Source organism: Lepeophtheirus salmonis, chromosome 9 (genome assembly GCF_016086655.4).
Source record: "Lepeophtheirus salmonis chromosome 9, UVic_Lsal_1.4, whole genome shotgun sequence".
NCBI lineage: Eukaryota > Metazoa > Arthropoda > Copepoda > Siphonostomatoida > Caligidae > Lepeophtheirus > Lepeophtheirus salmonis.
Window position 1 is genome coordinate 11,572,982 of NC_052139.2, and position 22,790 is coordinate 11,595,771.

Here is a 22,790-nt window from a genome sequence, read left to right on the forward strand (position 1 = left end):
TTTTTAATATTCCACACTACCCCGGGCTAATCCGAGGGCTGAGAGTATTCAAACATATTTTAAAAGGCCCAAAGCTATTTATCCCCTCCTCCCTACTCCACGTATATTGCAATAATATTACTCACACTAGAAGGTACTCCCTTGGGTGATGGAATAAACAAATGTTTAGATATTTGTCATAAATAATATTAAGCGAATTTATATAGTAGTACGCATATATTTATATATATATTAAGGCAAAATTTCCTCAAAAAGTTTAAAGTATGGTATTACGTAGTCAAACATAATTAAATAATTACGATAAAAAAAATCATTTTCAGGTTGCAACTACAAAAGGTATTGCACGCGTACTGAATCATATTGTATGCAGCTCTAAACATAAATCATAACTCATGATTGAGGAATAAATAATTAATAAGAAAATTTATACTTTGCTCAAACCAGCATAAAATAATATTATTTATGATTACCGCTATTTAGCCAACATTTATATCTCTTAGCATGAATAGTGACACTTTAATAACATTTTTTTAATAGTGTGTGCTAGTCCAGATCCTATGGGTATTGTTTTTTTATGTTTGTTGTTAAAAAATGGAGCGTGTTCGACGCCTGACAAATAGTATAAGCTTAAAAATAGGCTGTTATTGTGAAATAATAGCCTGTAAGTAAGTTTTTCATCAAAAGAGTACGAGACAAATATCATCGTGACCCATGGAGGTACATGGCTATGAAACAACGTACGTGAATATGTGTCAGTTTTATAATTTGTTTGTGTTCTTTAACTGAATGTCTATGAAGTGATTCAGTGATTGTGTCTTGTATCATGTGATGTATAAATGACTCAGAATTAATATCCATTAATCATAATTAATAATTATTAATTACCATTCACATTATGGTATTTGAGATCCCTAATATCCTTTAAACTCCAACCCAAGTTTTTCTTTTGTTGTTTCTTAAGATTTCAATGATCTTATAGTTTATACTTGTTCTTGACCATGCCCATTATATGATTATTTTTCATTTCTCTTAATAATACAAACATGATTTGAGCGTATCCAAGAGATCCTCCAATATCCCTTTTGAATACATACTGCATGTACTTATCGCATAATTAAATATATATAGTTGATATACATTGTACAGTTTATTGACTTTGTAATTGCTTTGATCACTCATTCATTTTTGTGTGAAGATAGTATTTTCTGTCTTATAATTGAGAAAGAGTTGATTCAATTATTATATTTGTATAGTGTTGTGTATTGATATTATTAATAATAGAAAATGTAATTAGACACATTATTAATTTATCAATGAATATCTAAGAGTCTTCATAAAAATTATGTAATCGCCAAAAGGAATTTCGAAAGAAATGTATGTTTGGTTGCACCAAAAATAATTTATTTATTTTTTTGAACATTTTTTATAGAGAGTTTTCACTGACATCATAAATTGCATCATAATTGAAGGAGACGCCATCTTAAAGGCACAAAATGGATACTTTTACTACATAAAATGAACAAATTTCCAATAAATCTTCATTAGTCTCCATCAAATTGCTTTATGAATAAAAATAACTAACACCTACATTGAATACTACTTGATGGCAATGATACACATTGATACTTGAGTTAAATCAAAGAAGTATGTACTAAAAATCCCTACAAAATGTCTAAATTTTTGCATCATTTTTTTTTTAGATCGAGTAGGGACAAAAAAAAGTAGAATGATTAGAGAAAGATAAATTATATTTTCCTTTGTGACAGTTAATTTTTACCTACATTATGGAAATAAGATGTTATAACAACGTAATAGTATATTTTTAATACAGATATTTAGGATCATAAAACCAGGTAATGGAGGGATAGATTTTTGATTGACAGTAAGGCTAAAGTCCTTTTATTTGTTGGTCCCATTTTGACATCCAATAGTTCACTATTTTCTTTAATATTAATGAAAAAAGGGTTGTCATTGTTATAAAACTTGGGGTTTTATGACCCCAAAATGGCCAACACTAAAAAACGCTCTATAATCTTATAAATTTAAGTAAAAATTATCATTCATATATAATTTCTGCAAAATTTATAAGTTAAATAAGTAATTCATTTTTTAGGCTGTTAGTTCGAAGATTTTTATACATTTACTTTTACACTTGTTGAGTTGTTGTTATAAATGAACACTGTAGATACATAGTCAATTATTGTCGATGCATAATGTCAGCAAAATGATAGGGGTTGTTTATAGTTTTTATAGAGCTGTAGTCATGTTAACAGTTTCGCACCATGAAGAAAACAAATATATAATTTTATTTCACTATCTAATTGAAAAGTTATATTAATATATTATAGAACATGATTCATTTATATGATGTTACCCCATTCTCTCAGTCATAGACTCATAACGTTGCCCAGGAACAACACTACAAAAAATAGCCTTCATTATCAAAAAATATCAACAAAAAAAAAGGATAACCTGTAAGAATTATCTTGTTGATATATGTTAAGGGATAAATATTAATGCATTTCAGTATCAGAAATACCGGAGTTTACCTGTTTACGATTGTTTCAATCCTTTCAGTTTCAATAACCTTTATACAATTCTATCTAGGAAGTAGTGAGTTAATTATGTATTACTAGAATAATAATGAAAATTTTGTTTTATGAAATGAAATTTCATATCAAATAAATAGAATAATGATTATTATAGAATGTTAAAATATAATAATTCTATTTTTGTAGCAACTATGGGCCTTAACTTCATAATGTTTCTTGAGGGCAACATTTCATAAATTTTTTTCTGATGTAGAAAATTATTTTTTTTCCCCTTGGAGTATATTTTTTTACACAAAACATTATATAAAAGAAAGAATTTTTTTATATCACCTTTTATTAATTCATGATAAAAATAGGATAATGTTTTGAGAAAATGAATATTATATTACTAAAATATCGGATGTTTTTATAAAACAAATTCAACGCAACCCCTCATCGCAAAAAAGTATTTAGTTTTGATTGAATTCTTATTTTGCCAAAAAATCTTTGAGAGGGAATATAACTAATATACCTTCAATAATATAGTGATGATTAATTTTGGACCATTATAAAAACTCATTTCCGGTTTTGTGTTTCATTAGATACTAAGCTTATCATTAAGAAATAACAATTGGTTTTTGGCTAGTAAAAAAGTACACCATGCTTTAAAATCATGTATTATTATTTATTTATTTTGCATCAGTATATTTTTGATTTTCTGATAATATTGGTATAATTAATATGAGTGTTGATATATTTATATTTTACAAAATATTCATTGTCTTTATTCAATCCTTTATTAGGTCTTTATTGGATGGTTGATACCTCCTCGAGTATTTAACAACATAACATCTTTGAATGAATGTGTGTACTTAGTACATACAAGAGAAGATGCAAATGTACAGCATATTATTCTTCATAATTTGATAGAAGAAAGTGACAAAAATAAAGAAGAGAGCGCATGCTCCACAGAAGGCTGATATTGGTAAATATCAATTTGTATTTGACATAGCGGAGGACCTATCATTCCTGTGTGTCCTTACTGAAAATCGAACTGAGGATGTATATCCAAAAGGTAGGTCTTGTATTTCGTACGGATTTCCCTATTACTCTTCAAGTATATTTATGTTCATATAATATATAACACGTTTAAAGCGTACATTATCACTCCATGTATATCTTATTAATACTCGTATAAGTAAGAAATGTAATTTTAATACACAGGCATACTACATTTGTTGCTAAACTCATCTGGGATCGTACGTACAATCACTCTTCTCTTCCTCGTTTCCCTTCCTCTCTGCCTGCCACAATAATGGACCTCGATAATAATGTTAATTCTACGGCAAGTGTTCCGACTTCACGTCAGTCTGACACTTCAAAGGGAACTATAAGTAATCTGAATAAAAAATCATTTTTACAAAAATCTCTCTCAAGTATGGCTACTCCTGAGGAATTTGTTCAGAAATTCGAGGGGAAAAGGCCCATTTCCAAAGTTCTTATTGCCAACAATGGGATTGCTGGTAAGAATATACCATTTTGGAATCACGTGATTATTTTGAATATTTATGCAGCTTTCAGATCTTAAAAGAAATCTATCATTGATTCATATTCATTGATCATTGATACATGAGTTTGATTCTATTAATAGATCATGCATTATGTATGTATACGATTTGAATATGTACATTTAGCTGTGTAATTTATTGGTATTTGTAATGAAATGAACAATGTATAAATTTCCTTTAAAATTAAAAGTTGAATGACATTTGAGTCTTATGTTTTTATGCCTCATCTCTTCAAAATACCTATATTATAAACTAGAACCATGCACTTCAATTCTTTAATATGTGAAATGTTGTATATCATCATCCTATACTTTTTCCTATTTAAATTATGTTTTTCACTAATATCAGCAAGTACACCGTTATTACTCATTAAAGAAAAATATTCATGAAGTTAAAAGTTCATTTTGTACTATTTATAAGTAAATACCAGTTTGCACCCATGATGTTTATAATTATATAAACATCTTTTTCAAAAATATCATTCTTTTTTTATTTTCGAAATCTTATACCATCATATATTTGGCAAAAACTATGTATGCATACAATGTGGACGTCCTTTCGGCTTTATCAGACTCATGATTTTTTTTCAATCATTTAATAGCTCACAAATACACTTGTAACTGAATCTGTCGAAAGCTTCAGTGAGCATAGGTTTGACATCTTTGATTTGTCACTTCAATACATGAATCTCTCACAAAAATGATGTCATTATTAAAATATCTCAATTATGCTGTTGGGTCATCCACCTCAGTTCACCCAAGGGTTGTAACCCTATCCTCTCCAAATTTGATGAAACTTGGCACAAGTAATGCCTGTAGAAACTAACTTATGTGAAATTGTATCCCATTTGGATCAATAGTCTATGAGATATGATCTTTTGAATTTTTACTTTTTCGACAAATTTGACCTGGACCCTAAATTTTAAAGTCCCATATGTCCGCAAGCACTTGACCAATATCGATGTATGAACTATCATTGAAAAGGTAATAAGGCTAGAAAACTAATCCCGGTATCATTTTTAGACTTTGAATATAAAAGGGGGTAATGACCTTCTAAACTATAATTTGACCTTGTGACCTTCGCTTGACCTTGGATGAAAATGAATGTTCATACTACTTACTATAACATATCAAAAAACTGAAGGGGTATTATTCCTAGTTCTCGTATTATTTTGAGTTGAAGTTCAAGGGTCGAAAAATCTGAAAAATTCGACTCGTATCTCTATTATGACGTTTTGATTTGGTTGCGTTTTTTACACTTAAACTTTGGCTGAAGATAACGCGAGAATAAAATATAATAGCCTCAAGTTTTTTGATATGTTATGGTAGACAGTATAAACTTTAATTTCCATGCAAGGCACGGGCAATGTCACGAAGTCTTCAAGGTCAAATTATAGTTTAGAAGGGCATTACCCCCTTTTATATTCAAAGTCTGAAAATGATACCAAAATCGTTTTTCTGGGCTTATAACCTTTTCAATGATAGTTCATTTGGGATCCAGGTTAAATTTGTGAAATAAGTCAAAAATTCAAACAATCATCTCTCATAGACTATTGATCCCAATGGGATAATTTTCACAGGAGTTAGTTTCTACCCATAGGCATCAATTGTACCAAATTTCATCTAAATTGGAGAGGGTAGGGTTACAAATTATCTTGTTGTTGTTGTTGTTGTTTTTGAGGGGGGGGGGTGATTTCAGATGGAATGACCCTGTTAACAATATTCATACTTAAGTTACATTGTTAGGTTCAATAATTATTTAAATAATAACTCATATTTTTTTAGCGGTCAAATGTATTCGTAGTATACGACGTTGGGCTTATGAAAACTTTTCAAATGATCGAGCAATAAAATTCGTTGTCATGGTATCACCAGAGGATTTAAAAGCTAATGCTGAGTTTATCAGAATGGCTGATTATCATTGTCAGGTTCCAGGGGGTTCAAATAACAATAATTACGCGAATGTAGATCTAATTTTAGCAATAGCTAAGCACTTCAAAGTTCAAGCTGTTTGGGCTGGATGGGGGCATGCCTCTGAAAATCCAAAATTACCTGAATGTCTATCCAAAAATGGGATAATGTTCATGGGTCCCACTGAACATGCTATGTGGTTATTAGGTGATAAAATAGCATCAAATATTGTTGCACAGGCTGCCAAAGTTCCTACTATGCCTTGGTCTGGTTCTGGACTTGAGGCGCAATTCGCTAGTTCCAGTGGGAAACTTAGAGTTCCAAAGGACCTTTACAGAAAAGGTTGTATAAAAACGCTTGAAGAAGGTTTGCAGTGTTCGGCTAAGATAGGGTATCCTGTTATGATAAAGGCGAGTGAAGGTGGAGGAGGCAAGGGTATACGTAAAGCTGCTTCGGATGAAGAATTCAGAAAGCAATATCCCCAGGTTTGTTCACAAGTATACATGTACATATATATATACCATCGGGGGAAATATATATTCACCATTTATGCTTACGCTTGAAAATCATATATTTTGTATAGGTTCAAGCCGAAGTTCCAGGGTCACCAATTTTTGTTATGAAACTTGCTCAAAACGCTAGGCACTTGGAAGTACAATTACTTGCCGATGAATATGGAACTGCTATTTCATTGTTTGGTAGAGATTGCTCTATACAAAGACGTCATCAAAAAATTATTGAGGAAGCTCCAGTTATTGTGGCATCTCCAAATGTATTTAGAGAGATGGAGGAAGCTGCTGTAAGGTTAGCAGAACTTGTTGGGTATCGAGGTGCGGGAACAGTTGAATATCTTTTCGATGATTCAGAAAAATGGTAGGACATTTTAATAGAAATTGTATAATAATGAATGTAATACATATATTTGAATGTAGGTATTTTCTCGAACTTAATCCTCGTCTACAAGTTGAACACCCTTGTACAGAAATGGTTGCTAATATTAATTTACCAGCTTCTCAATTGATGGTTGCCATGGGTATTCCTCTCCATCGAATGAAATCTATACGGCGCTTATATTCGCAAGATCCATTGGAAACAGAGAGCATTAATTTTAAATGCCCAAATCCTCGTCCCTGTCATAATGGACATGTTATTGCAGCTCGTGTTACTTCTGAAAATCCTGATGAAGGATTTAAACCTTCTTCTGGAACGGTTTATGAGCTGAATTTTAAGTCGAACAAGAATGTCTGGGGATATTTTAGCGTATCTGCATCTGGTGGGCTTCATGAGTTTGCAGATTCTCAATTTGGTCATATATTTAGTTGGGGTGAAGACCGAGAACAGGCCAGGGAAAATTTAGTTGTAGCTTTAAAAGAGCTTTCCATTCAAGGTGATTTTCGTACTATCGTAGAGTATTTAATTATGTTACTGGAAAAAGAAGAGTTTCAAAATAATTCACTTAATACTGGTTGGCTTGATACGTTGATTGCTAACAAAGCCAAAACTACAAAACCTCATCCAATGCTTTGTATAATTTGTGCTGCATTAAATGTTGCTGATCAAGTTATCAATACAAATTTTCAATCTTTCAAAGTTTCCCTGGAGCGAGGTCAAGCTCAACCAGCCAAGTTTCTAAAGAACTGCATCCATGTCGACTTGATTCAAGAAGAATTCAATTATGCAGTTACTGCTACAAAAATTGGTCCTGCACTCTATTTTATAGAATTAAATGGAAGTTATAAGGAGGTTATAGCGCATAAAATGACGGATGGACAGTTACTTCTCGCAGTGGATGGAATGACTTATACTACATGTATGCAAGAAACTTCTGATCAATATAGAATTATGATTGGAAATCAAACGGTAGTCTTTGAAAAAGAAAATGATCCGAGTTGTCTTAATTCACCGTCACCTGGTAAACTTCTAAAGTTTTTAGTCCCTGATGGATCGCATGTAAAGTTAAATGAAGCTTATGCTGAAATTGAGGTAATGAAAATGGTTACAACATTGCATGTTAGAGAAAGTGGAGTTATAACCTTCTGTAAACGTCCGTGTGCAGTCTTGGAAAATGGATGTTTAATTGCTCGTATTGAACTAGATGATCCCACATCTTGTAAAACTTCAAAGAAATACAACGGACCTGGATTCCCCGATTTCGACAAAGAGTTATGTGTCGGTAAAGATATAATGAACTTACATCAAGGTTATCTAAAAGCTAAAGCACAACTAGAAAATTCCCTAGACGGATATTGTATTCCAGAGCCTCATTTTAAACCATTGATAGATCAAGTTATTGATGAGTTTTTAAAGCATTTAAGAGATCCAAAATTGCCTCTTGATGAAATGAAAGAAATATTGGCTTGTATTTCTGGTCGTATACCTCATAATATTGAAAAAGGAATCAACAAAGCATTGAATAACTACGAACAAAATATAACCTCTGTTTTTGCACAGTTTCCTTCTCCATACATTGTACACGCAGTGGATGCTTATCTAGCGGGAATTAATCCAAAAGAAAAAGAAATCGCGGAAATGACCGTTCAGCCTATTATTGATCTTTGCACACGTTACAGAAATGGAGTCCGAGGCCAGATGAAAGATTCTGTGACGGATCTTCTTTGGCGCTATATTGAAGTTGAAAAACATTTTCAAATTGGTCATTATGATAAAATCGTTAATAATCTTCGTCAACACATAAATAGCTGTGATCAAAAAGATATGCTTTGGGCAGTTGATCGTATATTTGCAAGAAATCAATATAAGCAAAGAAATGTTATAGTTAACTCACTTTTGGATAAGTTGTGGAGTTTTGAGCCAAGGTTGACCAAGGACTTGAAACCAATCTTATCTGAATTGACAAACCTAGTTCGCCAAGAGAATGCTACTGTTGCTTTGAAGGCAAGGACAATCATAATTGCTTCAGAAAAGCCTTCATATGAATTAAGGCATAACCATATTGAAAAAATGTTTTTAGATGCTATCAACAGAGCAGATAATACTCATTATAATCTTCGCAAAATGATTACCGATGATAGCTCAATTTTTGATGTTTTGGGCGATTTTTTTTATCATGAAGAAAGATCTGTAAGAGCAGCTGCTTTAGAAGTATATGTGAGAAGGGCATTTATGTCCTATGAGTTAACTGGGCTCACAAATCTTGTTTATAATTACGATTGTCAAGCTGTAGGATTTGATTTTCTTTTACCACAGTCACATCCAAATAGATCTTTCCATACAGTACAAAATATGAATTCATATATTGATTGTCGACGTCACGGACTTATGACATCCTTTAAAAATTTTGAAGAATTTACTGATAATTTTGTTGATGTTTTGGAGTTATTTCATGACCAAATGGAGTCTTTCCTCTCCTTTGAACTTGATGTCTCATATAACTCTCCAAATTCTTTTGATGAAAGGAATGAAGCTAATGCTATTAACAGGCAGGGCCTAATGAACATTTTAAACGTTGCTATTAGAATGAATAAATCTGACCATACCATCAGTGAAATATTACAAGATTTTTGCGATAAAAATATAGTTGATTTAAAGAAGTATGAAATTAGGCGACTAACTTTCATTATTCTTAGAGAGAAAGAATTTCCTAAATATTTTACATATAGAACAAGAAGTGACTTCAAAGAAGACAAAATTTATCGTCACCTAGAACCTGCTTTGGCATTTCAATTAGAACTCAATCGTTTAAAAAATTATGATTTGACTTCTATCCCTGTTTCAAATACAAAAATGCATTTATATTTAGGTAAAGCAAAAGTTGCTAGTGGAAAGGAGGTAAGCGACTTCCGATTTTTTATTCGGTCTATCATACGGCATTCTGACTTGGTGACCAATGAAGCCTCATTCGAATACCTTAAAAATGAAGGGGAGCGATTGCTGTTGGAGTCATTAGATGAATTGGAAGTAGCATTTACACATCCTATGGCCAAAAAAACTGACTGCAACCATATATTCCTCAATTTTGTTCCTGCTGTGAATATGGATCCAAACAAAATAGCCGATGATGTTCGAGAAATGATCTATCGATACGCTTCAAGATTAATGAAATTAAAAGTAAAGTATGCTGAAATTAGAATCGCCATTCGCCATACTGGAGAGAAGAAAAACTCTATTGTTCGTTTATGCATTTCCAATGATGCTGGTTACTACCTTAATATGGTTATTTATAAAGAATATGCTGATCCTCAAACAGGTGTTATAAAGTTTATTACTCTAGGGCCCGAACAAGGTCCACTTCACGGGTTGCCTGTATCTACTCCATACATGACCAAGGATTTTATGGAAATGAAGAGAAGTAGAGCACAAGCAGTTGATACAAGCTTCGTTTATGATTTTCCCGATATATTTAAGATGGGTCTCAGAGAGATTTGGAAAGATTATCATGCACTTCAGAATAATCTAAATCCTGCATTTCGCTCAGACTCTGAAATATTTTCATGTACTGAGTTAGTTTTGGATTCTAATGAAATGAAAGTTATTGAACAGAAGCGTTATCCTGGAGAGAATGACATAGGAATGGTTGCATGGAGAATGACATTAAAAACCCCAGAATATCCTACAGAAGGACGGGATATTATTGTCATTGCGAATGATATCACGCATCAAATTGGATCTTTTGGACCAAAAGAAGATAAATTATTCTATAGAGCTTCTGAATTATCCAGGAAATTGAAGATTCCGCGCATTTACTTAGCGGCAAATTCTGGTGCTAGAATTGGTTTAGCTAAAGAAATTCAAAAGATGTTTAAAGTGGCTTGGGAGGATGAAAATGATCCGGAGAAAGGATTTAGTTATATTTATCTTACACCAGAAGACTATTTTAGTTTAACAAAGCGAGGTCTCGAGCATATTGTTTTCTCAGAGTTAATTCAAAAGAACGATGAGAGTCGTTATAAAATAACTGACATAATTGGCATAAATGAAGATATGGGTGTAGAGAACTTGAGTTATGCTGGTTTAATTGCTGGAGAAACATCACGTGCTTACGATTCAATTGTAACTATGAGTATGACCTCAGCTCGTGCCATCGGCATTGGATCGTATTTAGTCCGTCTTAGCCAAAGAGTTGTGCAAGTTGAAAATTCATCTATAATTCTTACAGGAGCTGGAGCATTAAATAAATTATTAGGCTCAGAAGTATATACCTCAAATGTGCAATTGGGTGGAACTCAAATTATGTGCAACAATGGAGTTACTCACAAGTGTGAGCGTGATGATGTCAGTGGTGTTAAGAGGCTATTGATATGGTTAGGATATATTCCTAAAAAAAAGGAAGCTCCTCTACCTATAATGTGTCCTTCTCATGATCCAATTGATAGATCTGTTGAATATTACCCATTGGAGGGTGAAGCCTATGATCCTCGATGGTTGTTACAGGGAAAAGATGGAGCAGATTGTAAGTTACTAGGATTCTTTGACGATGGAAGTTTTGACGAAATAATGCAGACATGGGCTCAAACTGTAGTTTGTGGACGAGCTAGGCTAGGTGGTATTCCAACAGGAATTATTGCTGTTGAAACGAGGACTGTCGAACTGCATTTACCTGCAGATCCGGCTAATCCAGATTCTGAAGCTAAAGTTGTGTCTCAGGCAGGACAAGTTTGGTTTCCTGATTCAGCATATAAAACTGCTCAAGCAATATTTGACTTTAATAGGGAGGAGTTACCTTTAATTATATTTGCAAATTGGAGAGGGTTCTCTGGAGGCATGAAAGATATGTATGAGCAGGTTTTGAAATTTGGGTCAATGATTGTTGATGCACTGCGGCAATATAATCAGCCTATTATTATATATTTACCTCCATTTGCTGAATTAAGAGGAGGTTCATGGGTTGTAATCGATGCAACTATTAATACAGCTCAAATGGAAATGTATGCTGATCCTAATTCAAGAGGTGGTGTTCTTGAACCCGAGGGGATAGTCGAAATTAAATATAGAATTAAAGACTTGCGCCTAACGATGGAACGAATAGATCCTGAAATGAATCGAATGGCTAATGAATTGAAATCACTGGAAATCACAGAAGAGGATAAAAGGAAACTCGAAGCAGAAATGAAATTAAGAGAAGAACTGCTTGCTCCAGTTTATCACACTGTTTCAGTTCATTTTGCAGATTTGCATGATACTCCAAAACGAATGAAAGACAAAGGAGTTATTAGGAAAGTTGTGCCTTGGGAGGAGTCTCGTCAAATATTTTATTGGAGACTAAGGAGGCGAATCATTGAGAATCAATTAACGAAGCGTATTAAAGATATCACTACATCTTTAACCATGGGGCAAATGGAAGAGATGATGCGTCGGTGGTTTATTCAAGGTCAAGCCAATTCAGAAAATCAAAGGAGGTTTCAATGGGACTCGGACCAAACTGTGGTGGAGTGGTATTTAAATGAAGCTGAGGATATTATTCAAGAAAACTTGAAAATTCTTCAAAATGACTGCTTTCATAGACAATTCAAGACTCTTACTAACAAATTTCCGGATTTTATATACGATGCTGGAATTAATCTAGTACAACAAATGTCTTCAGAAAAAAGAGTGGAATTTATTGAGGCTATCAGCAATCTAGAAATGAGTGAGAAAAACTCTGGAAAACTATCTGATGACTCTTCAGAAAATAGTGAATCATGATCTTATTATTGCCTTTTAGAAAATTCAAATCTATATGTATGTATATTTTGTGATAAGAATGAGCTTTGATTAGATGAATTTTAATGCGAATTTTAGATCAATCATAAAAATTAATTAATTATTCATGTATTTCTATTATACTTCGAAGTTATTTTGTCAAATTCTAGTCTACACTTTATGCTTAAATGCCTTCATAACTCATTATATTTATAATTTACTGCGACAAATATATCATCTATTTAGTTAACAAAAATTGTTATAACCAATCAATACATATAATTATTTTTATCTTTTGACAAACCGTTCTAAAGTGGAAGAGTATAATGCTTACATAATACCAAATTTGATTATTTGAATAAAATACGAATTATATTAATAGCTGGTTTATTATATATACCTATGTAAATTTATTTACGAAACTTATTTTTGTAAATGCTTTTTTTTTATGCTTAGAAATGGTACTAACAGAACGTTACTTTAATTTCTAATGGATTGCTCAATATACAAGTACATATTTTCTTGTTTTATGAAGAGAAAAACAAAATGGGTGGAGTTGGTGTATTTGAAATCAAATTACCAACTTGTATGAGATATTTCAAATAATATAAAGTTAGTACAAAATAAAACAAGTCTAGTACCATATGGCTATTTATCCGGTAATGGCATCAAAAATGACTACAGAGGGTGGAAAGACTACCTCCTCCCCGTAGATGTAGCTTGTCAAATTTTTTGAGATAAAAACGTGGTTTTTTTTTTTTTTAAACCAATAGTTATTCGGCAATATCTAGTTTGGTCCAAAAAAAAATTAAATCTTAAATTTTTCTAAAAAGTTTTTTGCCACTTTTTAAAGATTATATTTGACATACATAAAAAAAGTATTTTGTCAGAATTGTCAAAAAGACTATTCCCCCTCACCCACAAAAAAAGAAAAATCCTACTAACGGCCCTGAAAATAGTAACCCCATCACGGTGATACCACCATCGATGGTAGTATCACCTATAAGACGTGACCTTTACGGTTATTTAACAAAGATTGTATTCCAAATGAATAAACATCAATACCGAGGGATCCATTAAAATCTGAAAATTGTAAAACTTCTACAAGAAATAATTTATTAATCAACAATAGAATTTCAACAAAATTAATTCTAAAAAATTATCATTAAATTAGTAAGTGTTCAGATTTCAATGGACCCCCCGGTGCATAATATAAAAATAAGCTAATTATAATTATATTACTATTAGCTTAGATATGATTATGTGGTAAGTTAGCACAAAAAGGAAGAAAAGGAGAAAATATATTTAATTTAGTTTTTTGCATCATAGCCTCATAGTCATGATGGGATATACACCCCAATTTCTCAAAGGCCTAATTCGGTCAATTATAGACATAATATTCAAACTACTGGGATAGTTGAAATATTTAAGAGTGTTTACTGTAGTTTGGAAACTTCATTTTATTTATGGGATTTAATTTAGCTCTGATATGGTTTTTCAAATACCATCTCTCAATTTCTCATTTTTCCATTATGTAGATGAATTTTTGGTAATTTAGGTGTACTTTGTGAAGGCTCAAATGATTAAATATAATAATTTGTTGATAAAAGGAGGAGATAATTATTCAACGAAGAATACAAATGTAATCCAGACTCAATTTCGAGAAAAATAATTATTTTTTGCTTTTGTGATGAGGGAACACAAATTATGTAGTTTTGAACGTTTCTACTCGATGTGTTAATTTTTTTATCATTTTAATGTTATTATATATATTATAACTATTATTTTATGTTGTAATATTATGTAGTATTCAATCCTAATCAAATAATTAATTAATTTACAATGCAATGTGGAAATGGAAATATGTTTCCTCCATAATTTATTTCGAGCAAGGTATTCCCTTGAGATATTATGGGGAGGATTTGACATAGATCTCTTACAATCTAGGTATACAATATGAAGTTAATCTTTAACAATCATAATCACTCTGGGAAAACATGCATTAATTTCATTACGTGGTGAATTATTTTCTCACTTGTTAATTTTATCTAATTAATATTACTTATATTTTATGATGTCGATTATATTTTCTTTGAAATACTTTGATGACTAATTAAAATTTTAGATAATTATTTTTATTCATTTCGACTGGGATATTTAAATTGATTTGTGTTACATAAGCCATAGATTACTTAACATGTTAAGTAATCCAAGCATAAGCATATGTCGTACAAGTTGCAATTTGTTCGTCTTAAAATCCACTATTTAATTGCGACATTGGTAATTCTAATTACCGACTATTAATACTATACTATCATTTGATTTTGATCCATTAAAATAACATGATTATTATGTATTGATGTGTAATATAACTGTCGTCATTTGAACTTTATAATATGCCACAAAATACTGATGTTTTAGTCATTTGTACTAAAATAGTCAAAAATGGAAACATTAATATATGGTTAATCTATGGAATATTCGATTGCTGGATTATCCTCATCCCAGGTACTGTAGGTCCTTCATTTAAAATTATTCATCACATTTTTTTGGTTGCAACTTGTACACGACATATATATTTTATCTATATATGTAACACAAGTTTTTCTCAAGATCTTCACTTCTCTATTTTTTTAGTAACATAAATTATTCTTTCATATTCTCTTAGCAGATCCCCCGAGATACTAACAAGCTATTCCTCCCTTGTCGCATTCAAAAAATATATGTACGTATGAATAAGTTTGATGATCCCATTTTTTATACCTTTTTGCATTTGTAAATTCTATTTTTAGCATTTGTAACGAATTATTTAAAGTGGGAACAAAAATAGTTACAATGAACCTCCACTCATTTCATTTCCCTTTTGTATCAAGGAGGTCAAACTCACAAAGCCGGCGAATATGCTTATTTTTATACGCATAGCAGACTTTAGAATTAGATTCTTGGTGATTGATGACTGATTTTATGAGTGTGCGTACTATGTTATGTAAGAATATCATTGAAGGGGAAGGAGGGAGAGGTGAGAGCCCAGCTACCAAGATAAGAGTAAAAAGTTGCGTTTGCCAGCAATATGAAACACAGCTAATGGCAAAAAGGGAAGAAGGAAAAAAATAAAGTAGGAGCGGCCGGATTTATTTTAACTGAAACTCAGTTTCTCTTTTTCATTCCTCTGTTTAATGACATTGAGTATTGAGGTGTGTCCCTTTTGTAGAGTTGAAAATCCCCTCTTTTCACAAATCAAATTTCGTAAGTAGGTATTGATTTTCTGCAACTATGAATAATTCGATATATATTTATACAACTGACAAATTGTCGTTTTTAATTTGGAAAAAAAGAGGCTCATCTTTTGACATATTTATTTTTAGAATTTAAAATTCACGTTATATTTATGTAGGATACACCTAGTGACTCAGAGATTCCTTTATTTTGTAGTAAATAATATGTTTGTTACCTCTTACATTTTCCCCCTGTTGTAAATTTGATTTTTTTACAGATCTCAATGCTCAACATTAAGATACACACCCCATTTTGACTTTTAAATATTAGTTGATCTTTAAATGTTTATATTTCTGGATTTACAACAAACAATGTATTTATTCACTATTGGGAGCATTTTCAAAAAGCATTTACCTAGTTTAATACTTTTTTTTGCGTAACAAAATAATTTTAATGTATAATTTGGCATTTTAATATTTAGTTTTCAAATATTAGTCATATCATGTGTTGTATAATGATCAAATTATAATTTTATGACCACTGATCATGTATAATAATTATTTTCTTATGATAACTAATTTGACATTAATTTGTATGAGTCATTTGGATAGGATGATGTCTTGATAGTACTAATTACAGGAAATAATTATTTCAAAATACATATGATATGGTTGTTCCTTTTTAGATTTTGATAAGTCCACTCCAAGCAGTATACATATTTGATCATGTTTGACGAGAACGTTGGAAAAGAACCAGGAATTAAAATCTGGCGAATTGAGGTAGGCTGCTAATACTTTTTATATGTGGAAAAATATTGATTTTCTTTATTAATTAATAGGATTTTGAAGCAGTACCATATGACGAATCTAAATATGGGCAGTTTTATACGGGAGATTCTTATATTGTACTTAAGGTAATATGCTTGTATATACATAATTATATTCAAGAATGAAATTTTGCTATGTAATACTATGTAGACTTCTGAGCGAAGTTCCCGATTGAGGAATGACATATTCTTTTGGCTTGGTTCTGAAACGAGTCAAGATGAATCAGGCACTGCTGCTATTAAAAGTGTGGAATTAGATGAACAACTCTCTGGTGCAGCCATTCAGCATAGAGAAATGCAAGGACATGAATCTGCTGTATTCGAATCATGTTTCAAAAAGGGAATTCGTTACCTTCCTGGAGGAATCAAAAGTGGATTCAGTCATGTCGATCCAGAAGATGTCGTAAAACGATTGTTTCAAATTAAAGGAAAACGAAATGTTCGAGTTGCAGAGATTGCTCTTGATCCTGCACTTGTAAATCAATCTGACTGCTACGTGCTTGATCTTGGAAAGGGTCATGATATTCTTGTTTACCGCCCTCCTGGAGCTAAAAGAGTTGAAAAGTTTAAATCAAGTCTTGTTGCAAATGAAATCCGGGATGAAGATCATGCCGGGGATGCTAATGTTGTTTTGTTAGGTAAAATAATTATATAAATGGATTTGATATTGTTACTATTATCTTAATTATATTTATATAGATGAATCGGATGACAACTCAAGATTTTTTGAGGAACTTGGAGTCGGCTCCGCCAATGACCTTGTTGGTGACGATGGTGATGATAATGTTGATGATCGAGACAAAAATGTTGTTCTTTATAAAGTCTCTGATGATTCTGGAGAATGTAATGTAACTGAAGTTGCACAATGGCCACTTACACAAGATATGCTGAACAAAGACGATTGTTTCTTGCTTAATACGGGAAAATTCGCTGGTATTTTCCTTTGGATAGGAAAAGAAGCATCCAAGAAAGAAAGACTATTCGTGTTAAAAGCAGGCGAAGATTTTTTGGCGAAACAAAACTTACCCAAGTGGACTAAGGTATTTAATTAGAGATATTAATGAAGTATTTAATTTTCTTGAAATTTTTTCATAGATTGAGAGAGTTGTAGATGGTGGTGAAACCTCATTGTTTAAACAATTTTTTAAATTTTGGACAGAAAGTGAAGATAGTCCGGCAACCGGTCTTGGTCGCAAATATCCACCATCAAATATTGCAGAATGGGATGTAGCTTCCCTTCATGCAGAAAACCGTCGAAGACTGTCCAGATCTCGAGGAACTGCAATTGGGTTTATGCCCGATAATGGAAATGGTACCAAAAAAATTTGGAAAATCGAAGATTTTACTATGGTACCACTCGAAGACGAAAAATACGGCATGTTTTTTGGCGGAGATTCCTATATTATTCAATATGAATACAACGGTAATAGAGGGACTGGGTACATTGTCTATTTTTGGCTTGGTAATGAGAGTTCTCAAGATGAACGTGCCTCAGCTGCCATTAATGCTATCAAGCTAGACGACAATTTAAATGGAAAAGCAGTTCAAGTTAGAGTTGTTCAAGGACAAGAACCCCAACATTTTTTTAAGATTTTCCAAGGAAAAATGATCGTTTTCTCTGGTGGCAAAGCTTCTGGATTCAAGAATATCCATGACCATGATACTTATGATATCGATGGTACAAGGCTGTTCAGAGTTCGAGCTACATCTCCTGATACAACAAGAGCCGTTCAAATGCCAGAGAAAGCAGAATCATTAAATTCAGACGACGTTTTCATTCTTGAGACTCCTAAAAATACCTGGATTTGGCACGGTAAAGGTTCCTCCGATGAAGAGAAAGAACTGGCAGGACAAATTGTATCTCTTGTATCACCTGACTCAAAAGTAGAAACTATTAATGAAGGTGGTGAATCAGATGACTTCTGGAGCGGATTAGGAGGAAAAATGGACTATCCAAAAGGAGTGGAAATGGATAAACCTATTTTATGCCCCAGACTGTTCCATTGTTTCTTCTCCCAATCAGGAAAATTCCGTGCCTCAGAGATTTTTGACTTCAAGAAAGATGTAAGTTGAAAGAGATAGAAAATGACAACTGGATAATTATTCTAATTTTCAATAGGATCTTGTGAGTGATGATGTTATGATCTTAGACTCTGGAGATGAAATCTATGTCTGGAACGGAAGTGATGCTGATAAGTCTGAAAAGGAAAAAGGATACGACCTGGCAATGGTAAGACAAAAATTTTATTTGGAAATAATCTTCAATACTTTTTTTTAATAGGAATATCTCAAAAATGATCCTACTCACAGAAACGAAACTAATACTCTGTTAATGACTGTAAAGGAAGGAGATGAACCAAAGAGTTTCTTATGTGTATTTTCATAGACGAACAAATCAAACTAACAAAGAAAAATGTCTTAAATCACAACCAATTTACTATATTTATTTAAAGCTTTTATTTCACTATGTATTAATTTTTAACATACATCTTTTAATTGTTATTTTTATTTACTTTTAGTGCTAGAAGTTGTGCTAAAAATGTATATTTCTGTTTTAAAAAAGTGTCTTATTTCCTTTCTTTTCCAAAAGGGACTGCAATGTATCATAGGAAAAAGCCAAGGGATGGCTTTTTTGTTTAAATATACTGAGTATAAGATTTAATAGATAAAGGATAAATAGATTTCTAGTAAGAATAATTAAATTAGGTAGTTAATTAGTTATAGTTCCTGGGTTAAAATTAAAGATAAACAAAAGAAAAATTGTGTAACTACTAAGTCTTCGATTGAAAATATGACTAGTCATTTTACAGAAAATGTACAAAATTATGGGTGTACAATTGTCAAAAATAGATCGTATTTTGTTGGGAAAGGACTTCAATTAGTAAAAAGATGGAGTTACCTAGGACAATCAAATAAAAAATAATAATAAATGAAATTTTGATGATTGAGGCAGATGTTATTGCATTAATAAATATTTTTTGTTAAAAAAAAGAGAAGAAAAATGCAGCATTGATTGTTCAAAGCCTTGCAACTTTAAAAAAAATATGAATTAAAATGAATACAGGAGAAACCAAACGTAAATTTTACAGAGGCAGTAAACTGCCACAAAAAAATGTGAATAACCCTTTCAACTATAAAATCTCCATAAGAAAATATTTGTGAAATTTTAATTTTCATGATTAGTACTAACTAAGACATGAGACTAATTTTCTGTAGTAATATATCAACAACAATGAACTAAACCAGATTTGAATATAAAAATAAGGATGTTTGAGGTGGAAAGGGTGATTTATTTAGACAGTGAATGACGAAGATGGCGTTGAATTAATAGGATGAACAAGATTGTCTGCTGCAATAGGTGCACTATAGCAAGGTAGAAGCCATGTCAGAGGGTGTACTCTTCCGCAAACCTCCGCTAGTAATGTCATTTTAGGCTTATTTGGTCTAAAGGGACCTTGCTTCTTAGCTTGTTCCACAAGAGTCTCGTCCGTGAATATAGCTTCGAATTGATCGCATCCAATAGCTATAACAAACATTCCAAATAAAAGGCTTTCCAGAACAAGTATAACAGAGTGCAGAATACGCGTTTGCTTTATGTGAGGATCTTTTTCTTCATAAATGTACCAAGAGGAGGCAACAAGAGCTATAGAATACGAACTCAGAACACCCACATAGAAAAGAAACTGCAAGAAAAACTTTTGATTCCATTCCCCCACACAATTATTAATCCAAGGACAATGGTGGTCCATTCGACGAATGCAATGTCGACAGATACGACAATGGTACGCCCTTGGGGGCCGGTACATTTCACACCTTGTGCACACAGTCCAGTCCTCTCTCATGGATGCACCAGAGTCCGAGTGAATGTCAGAGAAATCAACCTGGAAATGGAGGAGTAGGCAATGAGATAGATTCAAGGAAATCCAAGTCTGGATTCACATTCAAATAGCAGAACCTTGTGTTTGGGCGGAGGAACGATCCCAGGATCAGAGAAGACTGCTCGCCCATGAGCCATAAATAAGAGGAATACGATGACGTTGAACAAGACGACGTGCACGGAGCCCCAGAGGGTGTGGTTCATACTCTGAAGCACAATCCATCGAACCACCACATAGTCCGCATAGAACACGGCGCCGTAGGTCATTAACAGACAAATGATCCCACACGGATCTCCTCGGATGAACACCATGCTCTTCCTCAGGCTCCACTACTCATTTGTAAAAACAAACCATTCCATTCATCAGTCTTATTTGTCTCCTCCTTCAGTTGGACTCTTCTCACGCAAATCACAGTCCCACTATGACTAAATAATAAATAGTAAATTGTCAATTCAATTCACTCCATTCTCATTCAACAACTAATACAATAAATAAGACAAACTTATACATTGAGTCCTACTACTATCCAGAGTATCAAAAACTCGAATCACGCAACCTCTTGCATGAATAACATTCTTTTTGGATGAACTCAAATAGAGAAAAAATACTTAAGTCTGTGTACTAAAGTTGGAAGTCACATGTTGACTAGTTTAGGAATGATGGATTGCTCCATTTAAGGAATATTAGGAGTTAGCTTAGAACGTTTTTATTCTTCTTTTTTTTTTTAAGTTGACTTAATTCAAAAAGAGAGTATTACTTAATATGTGAGTTTCACATTCATTATATATTTCTTTCTCTATGGGTAAACTCATATGAACTAAAGGGCGCAAAAGACCCTTGAGTCCTTTAATATCAACTATCTAAAACAGTTATACAGATTTAAATTTGTCGTGGTTATAATTTTAATCAACTTTTCTATTTGGAGATAATAATTGAAATCTCCACACATTGATATTGAGTAAAAAATGATGAATTGATTTAATCAGAGGCGTCCACAGGGGGTGGGTTGAAGAAGGTTGAGCTTTCATCCCAAATCGGATATTTTTGTCTTCACCATTCAAAAATTATCGCTTTGTAGGAAAAATGGCAAAATAGTTAAAATAAATTTTTGTTCAATTTCTATTTTATTTTTTTAATTAAAGTCACTTATTAAAATTCCAGCTCGACCAAAAACACTTTAATCTATTTTTTTTAAATTGTATCTTCTAAAAAAATAAGAACCCACCCTCAAAATGTAATCTTGCGGACGCCCCTTGTAATGTATACAACTTAAAATCAAAGTAGATATATGTTAACGAGTTTTCTAACGTAATTGTTCAAAAAGATATTAATTAATTGATTAATAGTGTAAATTTCTCTTTAAAAATAAAGTACCAGCTTCCAGGGGTGTCAAAAAATTATTGTCATCACCATCAAATTTTATCGCTTGGATGGAAAAATTTCAAATGGAAAAATGAATAATAAAAAAAATTCCAAGTAATCTTTTCTAAAAAAAAGTCATTTGATAAAATGAAGACTTCAAAAAAAAAAAAAAAAAAATACCAGAGGCTTCAAATTGTGTTACAACATTATTAGGTTAGAAGTTTTATTCCAATACTATGAAATATTCTATCCTCCAATGATGATTGATCTTTGAATAGTAACGTAATTAATTTATAACGACATAACGATGATTATGTATTTATATGTTGGTTGCTGAACTGGAACAGATAGAAAACTTCGTCCAGACTGTATCTATTTCCCATATTATCAAAATTTTATGACATATAAATGATCAAAATAATGAAATTTTAAATAATTACATCTAATTGAGGCGGAATTCAGCAAAAATGCATTCATATTTACTCATGGAGTTAAATGGATTTGGAATCTGTGGTTTCCTAATATTAGCCGAAAATGAAACAGTTGATTAAATTACTACGTAATTTTGATATCTAGTAGAATTTATCATCAAATATGATGTTTTTTAGGTTCGGTGATTAGAGCTGGTGTTTCTCCAAATAGTATTTAGACCTCATTGACTTGACCGAGGAATATGACGTCATATTCCTTTGCTATGCATAAGCTTCTGATTTTTACACTTATTTTTAAATCAATATGAATCGCAGCTTCTCAGTCACTGAAATGTGCTCACAGCTTATTCATTCAATAACTACAATGACAGATTTCTTCCTACTTATTCAATGTTCACACTACATTAAATAATTATTTTTACTTTTTAT

The 22,790-nt window shown here is 32.1% G+C and overlaps 3 protein-coding genes across 10 annotated transcripts; 2 read left to right on the forward strand and 1 right to left on the reverse strand.

Annotated features, from left to right (window-relative positions):
- Nucleotides 1-577: 577 nt before the first annotated feature.
- ACC (acetyl-CoA carboxylase) lies at nucleotides 578-12,904 on the forward strand. Of its 6 annotated transcripts, none has more exons than XM_071890951.1 (8): nucleotides 626-737; nucleotides 1,430-1,644; nucleotides 2,349-2,474; nucleotides 3,335-3,606; nucleotides 3,756-4,054; nucleotides 5,884-6,494; nucleotides 6,593-6,882; nucleotides 6,942-12,904. In XM_071890951.1, exons 5-8 carry the CDS (start codon nucleotides 3,847-3,849, stop codon nucleotides 12,649-12,651), a joined length of 6,819 nt encoding a protein of 2,272 aa, XP_071747052.1. In that variant the 5' UTR covers nucleotides 626-737; nucleotides 1,430-1,644; nucleotides 2,349-2,474; nucleotides 3,335-3,606; nucleotides 3,756-3,846; the 3' UTR covers nucleotides 12,652-12,904. The 6 variants fall into 6 exon arrangements, with proteins under 6 accessions (XP_040575050.1, XP_071747052.1, XP_071747055.1 ...); XM_071890950.1 differs by lacking the exon at nucleotides 626-737 and adding an exon at nucleotides 760-830; XM_071890954.1 differs by lacking the exon at nucleotides 2,349-2,474.
- Nucleotides 12,905-15,660: 2,756 nt separating this feature from the next.
- On the forward strand, nucleotides 15,661-19,392 carry LOC121124023 (gelsolin, cytoplasmic). 3 transcript variants are annotated; one of them, XM_040719120.2, is made up of 8 exons: nucleotides 15,661-15,894; nucleotides 16,550-16,643; nucleotides 16,703-16,777; nucleotides 16,842-17,328; nucleotides 17,390-17,730; nucleotides 17,786-18,754; nucleotides 18,810-18,920; nucleotides 18,972-19,392. In XM_040719120.2, exons 2-8 carry the CDS (start codon nucleotides 16,590-16,592, stop codon nucleotides 19,074-19,076), a joined length of 2,142 nt encoding a protein of 713 aa, XP_040575054.1. In that variant the 5' UTR covers nucleotides 15,661-15,894; nucleotides 16,550-16,589; the 3' UTR covers nucleotides 19,077-19,392. The 3 variants fall into 3 exon arrangements, with proteins under 3 accessions (XP_040575054.1, XP_040575056.1, XP_040575055.1); XM_040719122.2 differs by having other exon boundaries at nucleotides 15,713-15,898; XM_040719121.2 differs by having other exon boundaries at nucleotides 15,798-15,902.
- Dnz1 (DNZDHHC/NEW1 zinc finger protein 11) lies at nucleotides 19,133-21,079 on the reverse strand. Its single transcript, XM_040719123.2, has 2 exons — nucleotides 20,646-21,079; nucleotides 19,133-20,571 (listed from the first exon to the last, which is right to left on the reverse strand). The coding sequence occupies exons 1-2, from the start codon at nucleotides 20,877-20,879 to the stop codon at nucleotides 19,984-19,986; spliced, it is 822 nt and encodes a 273-aa protein (XP_040575057.1). The 5' UTR covers nucleotides 20,880-21,079; the 3' UTR covers nucleotides 19,133-19,983.
- Between the last annotated feature and the right edge of the window lie 1,711 nt (nucleotides 21,080-22,790).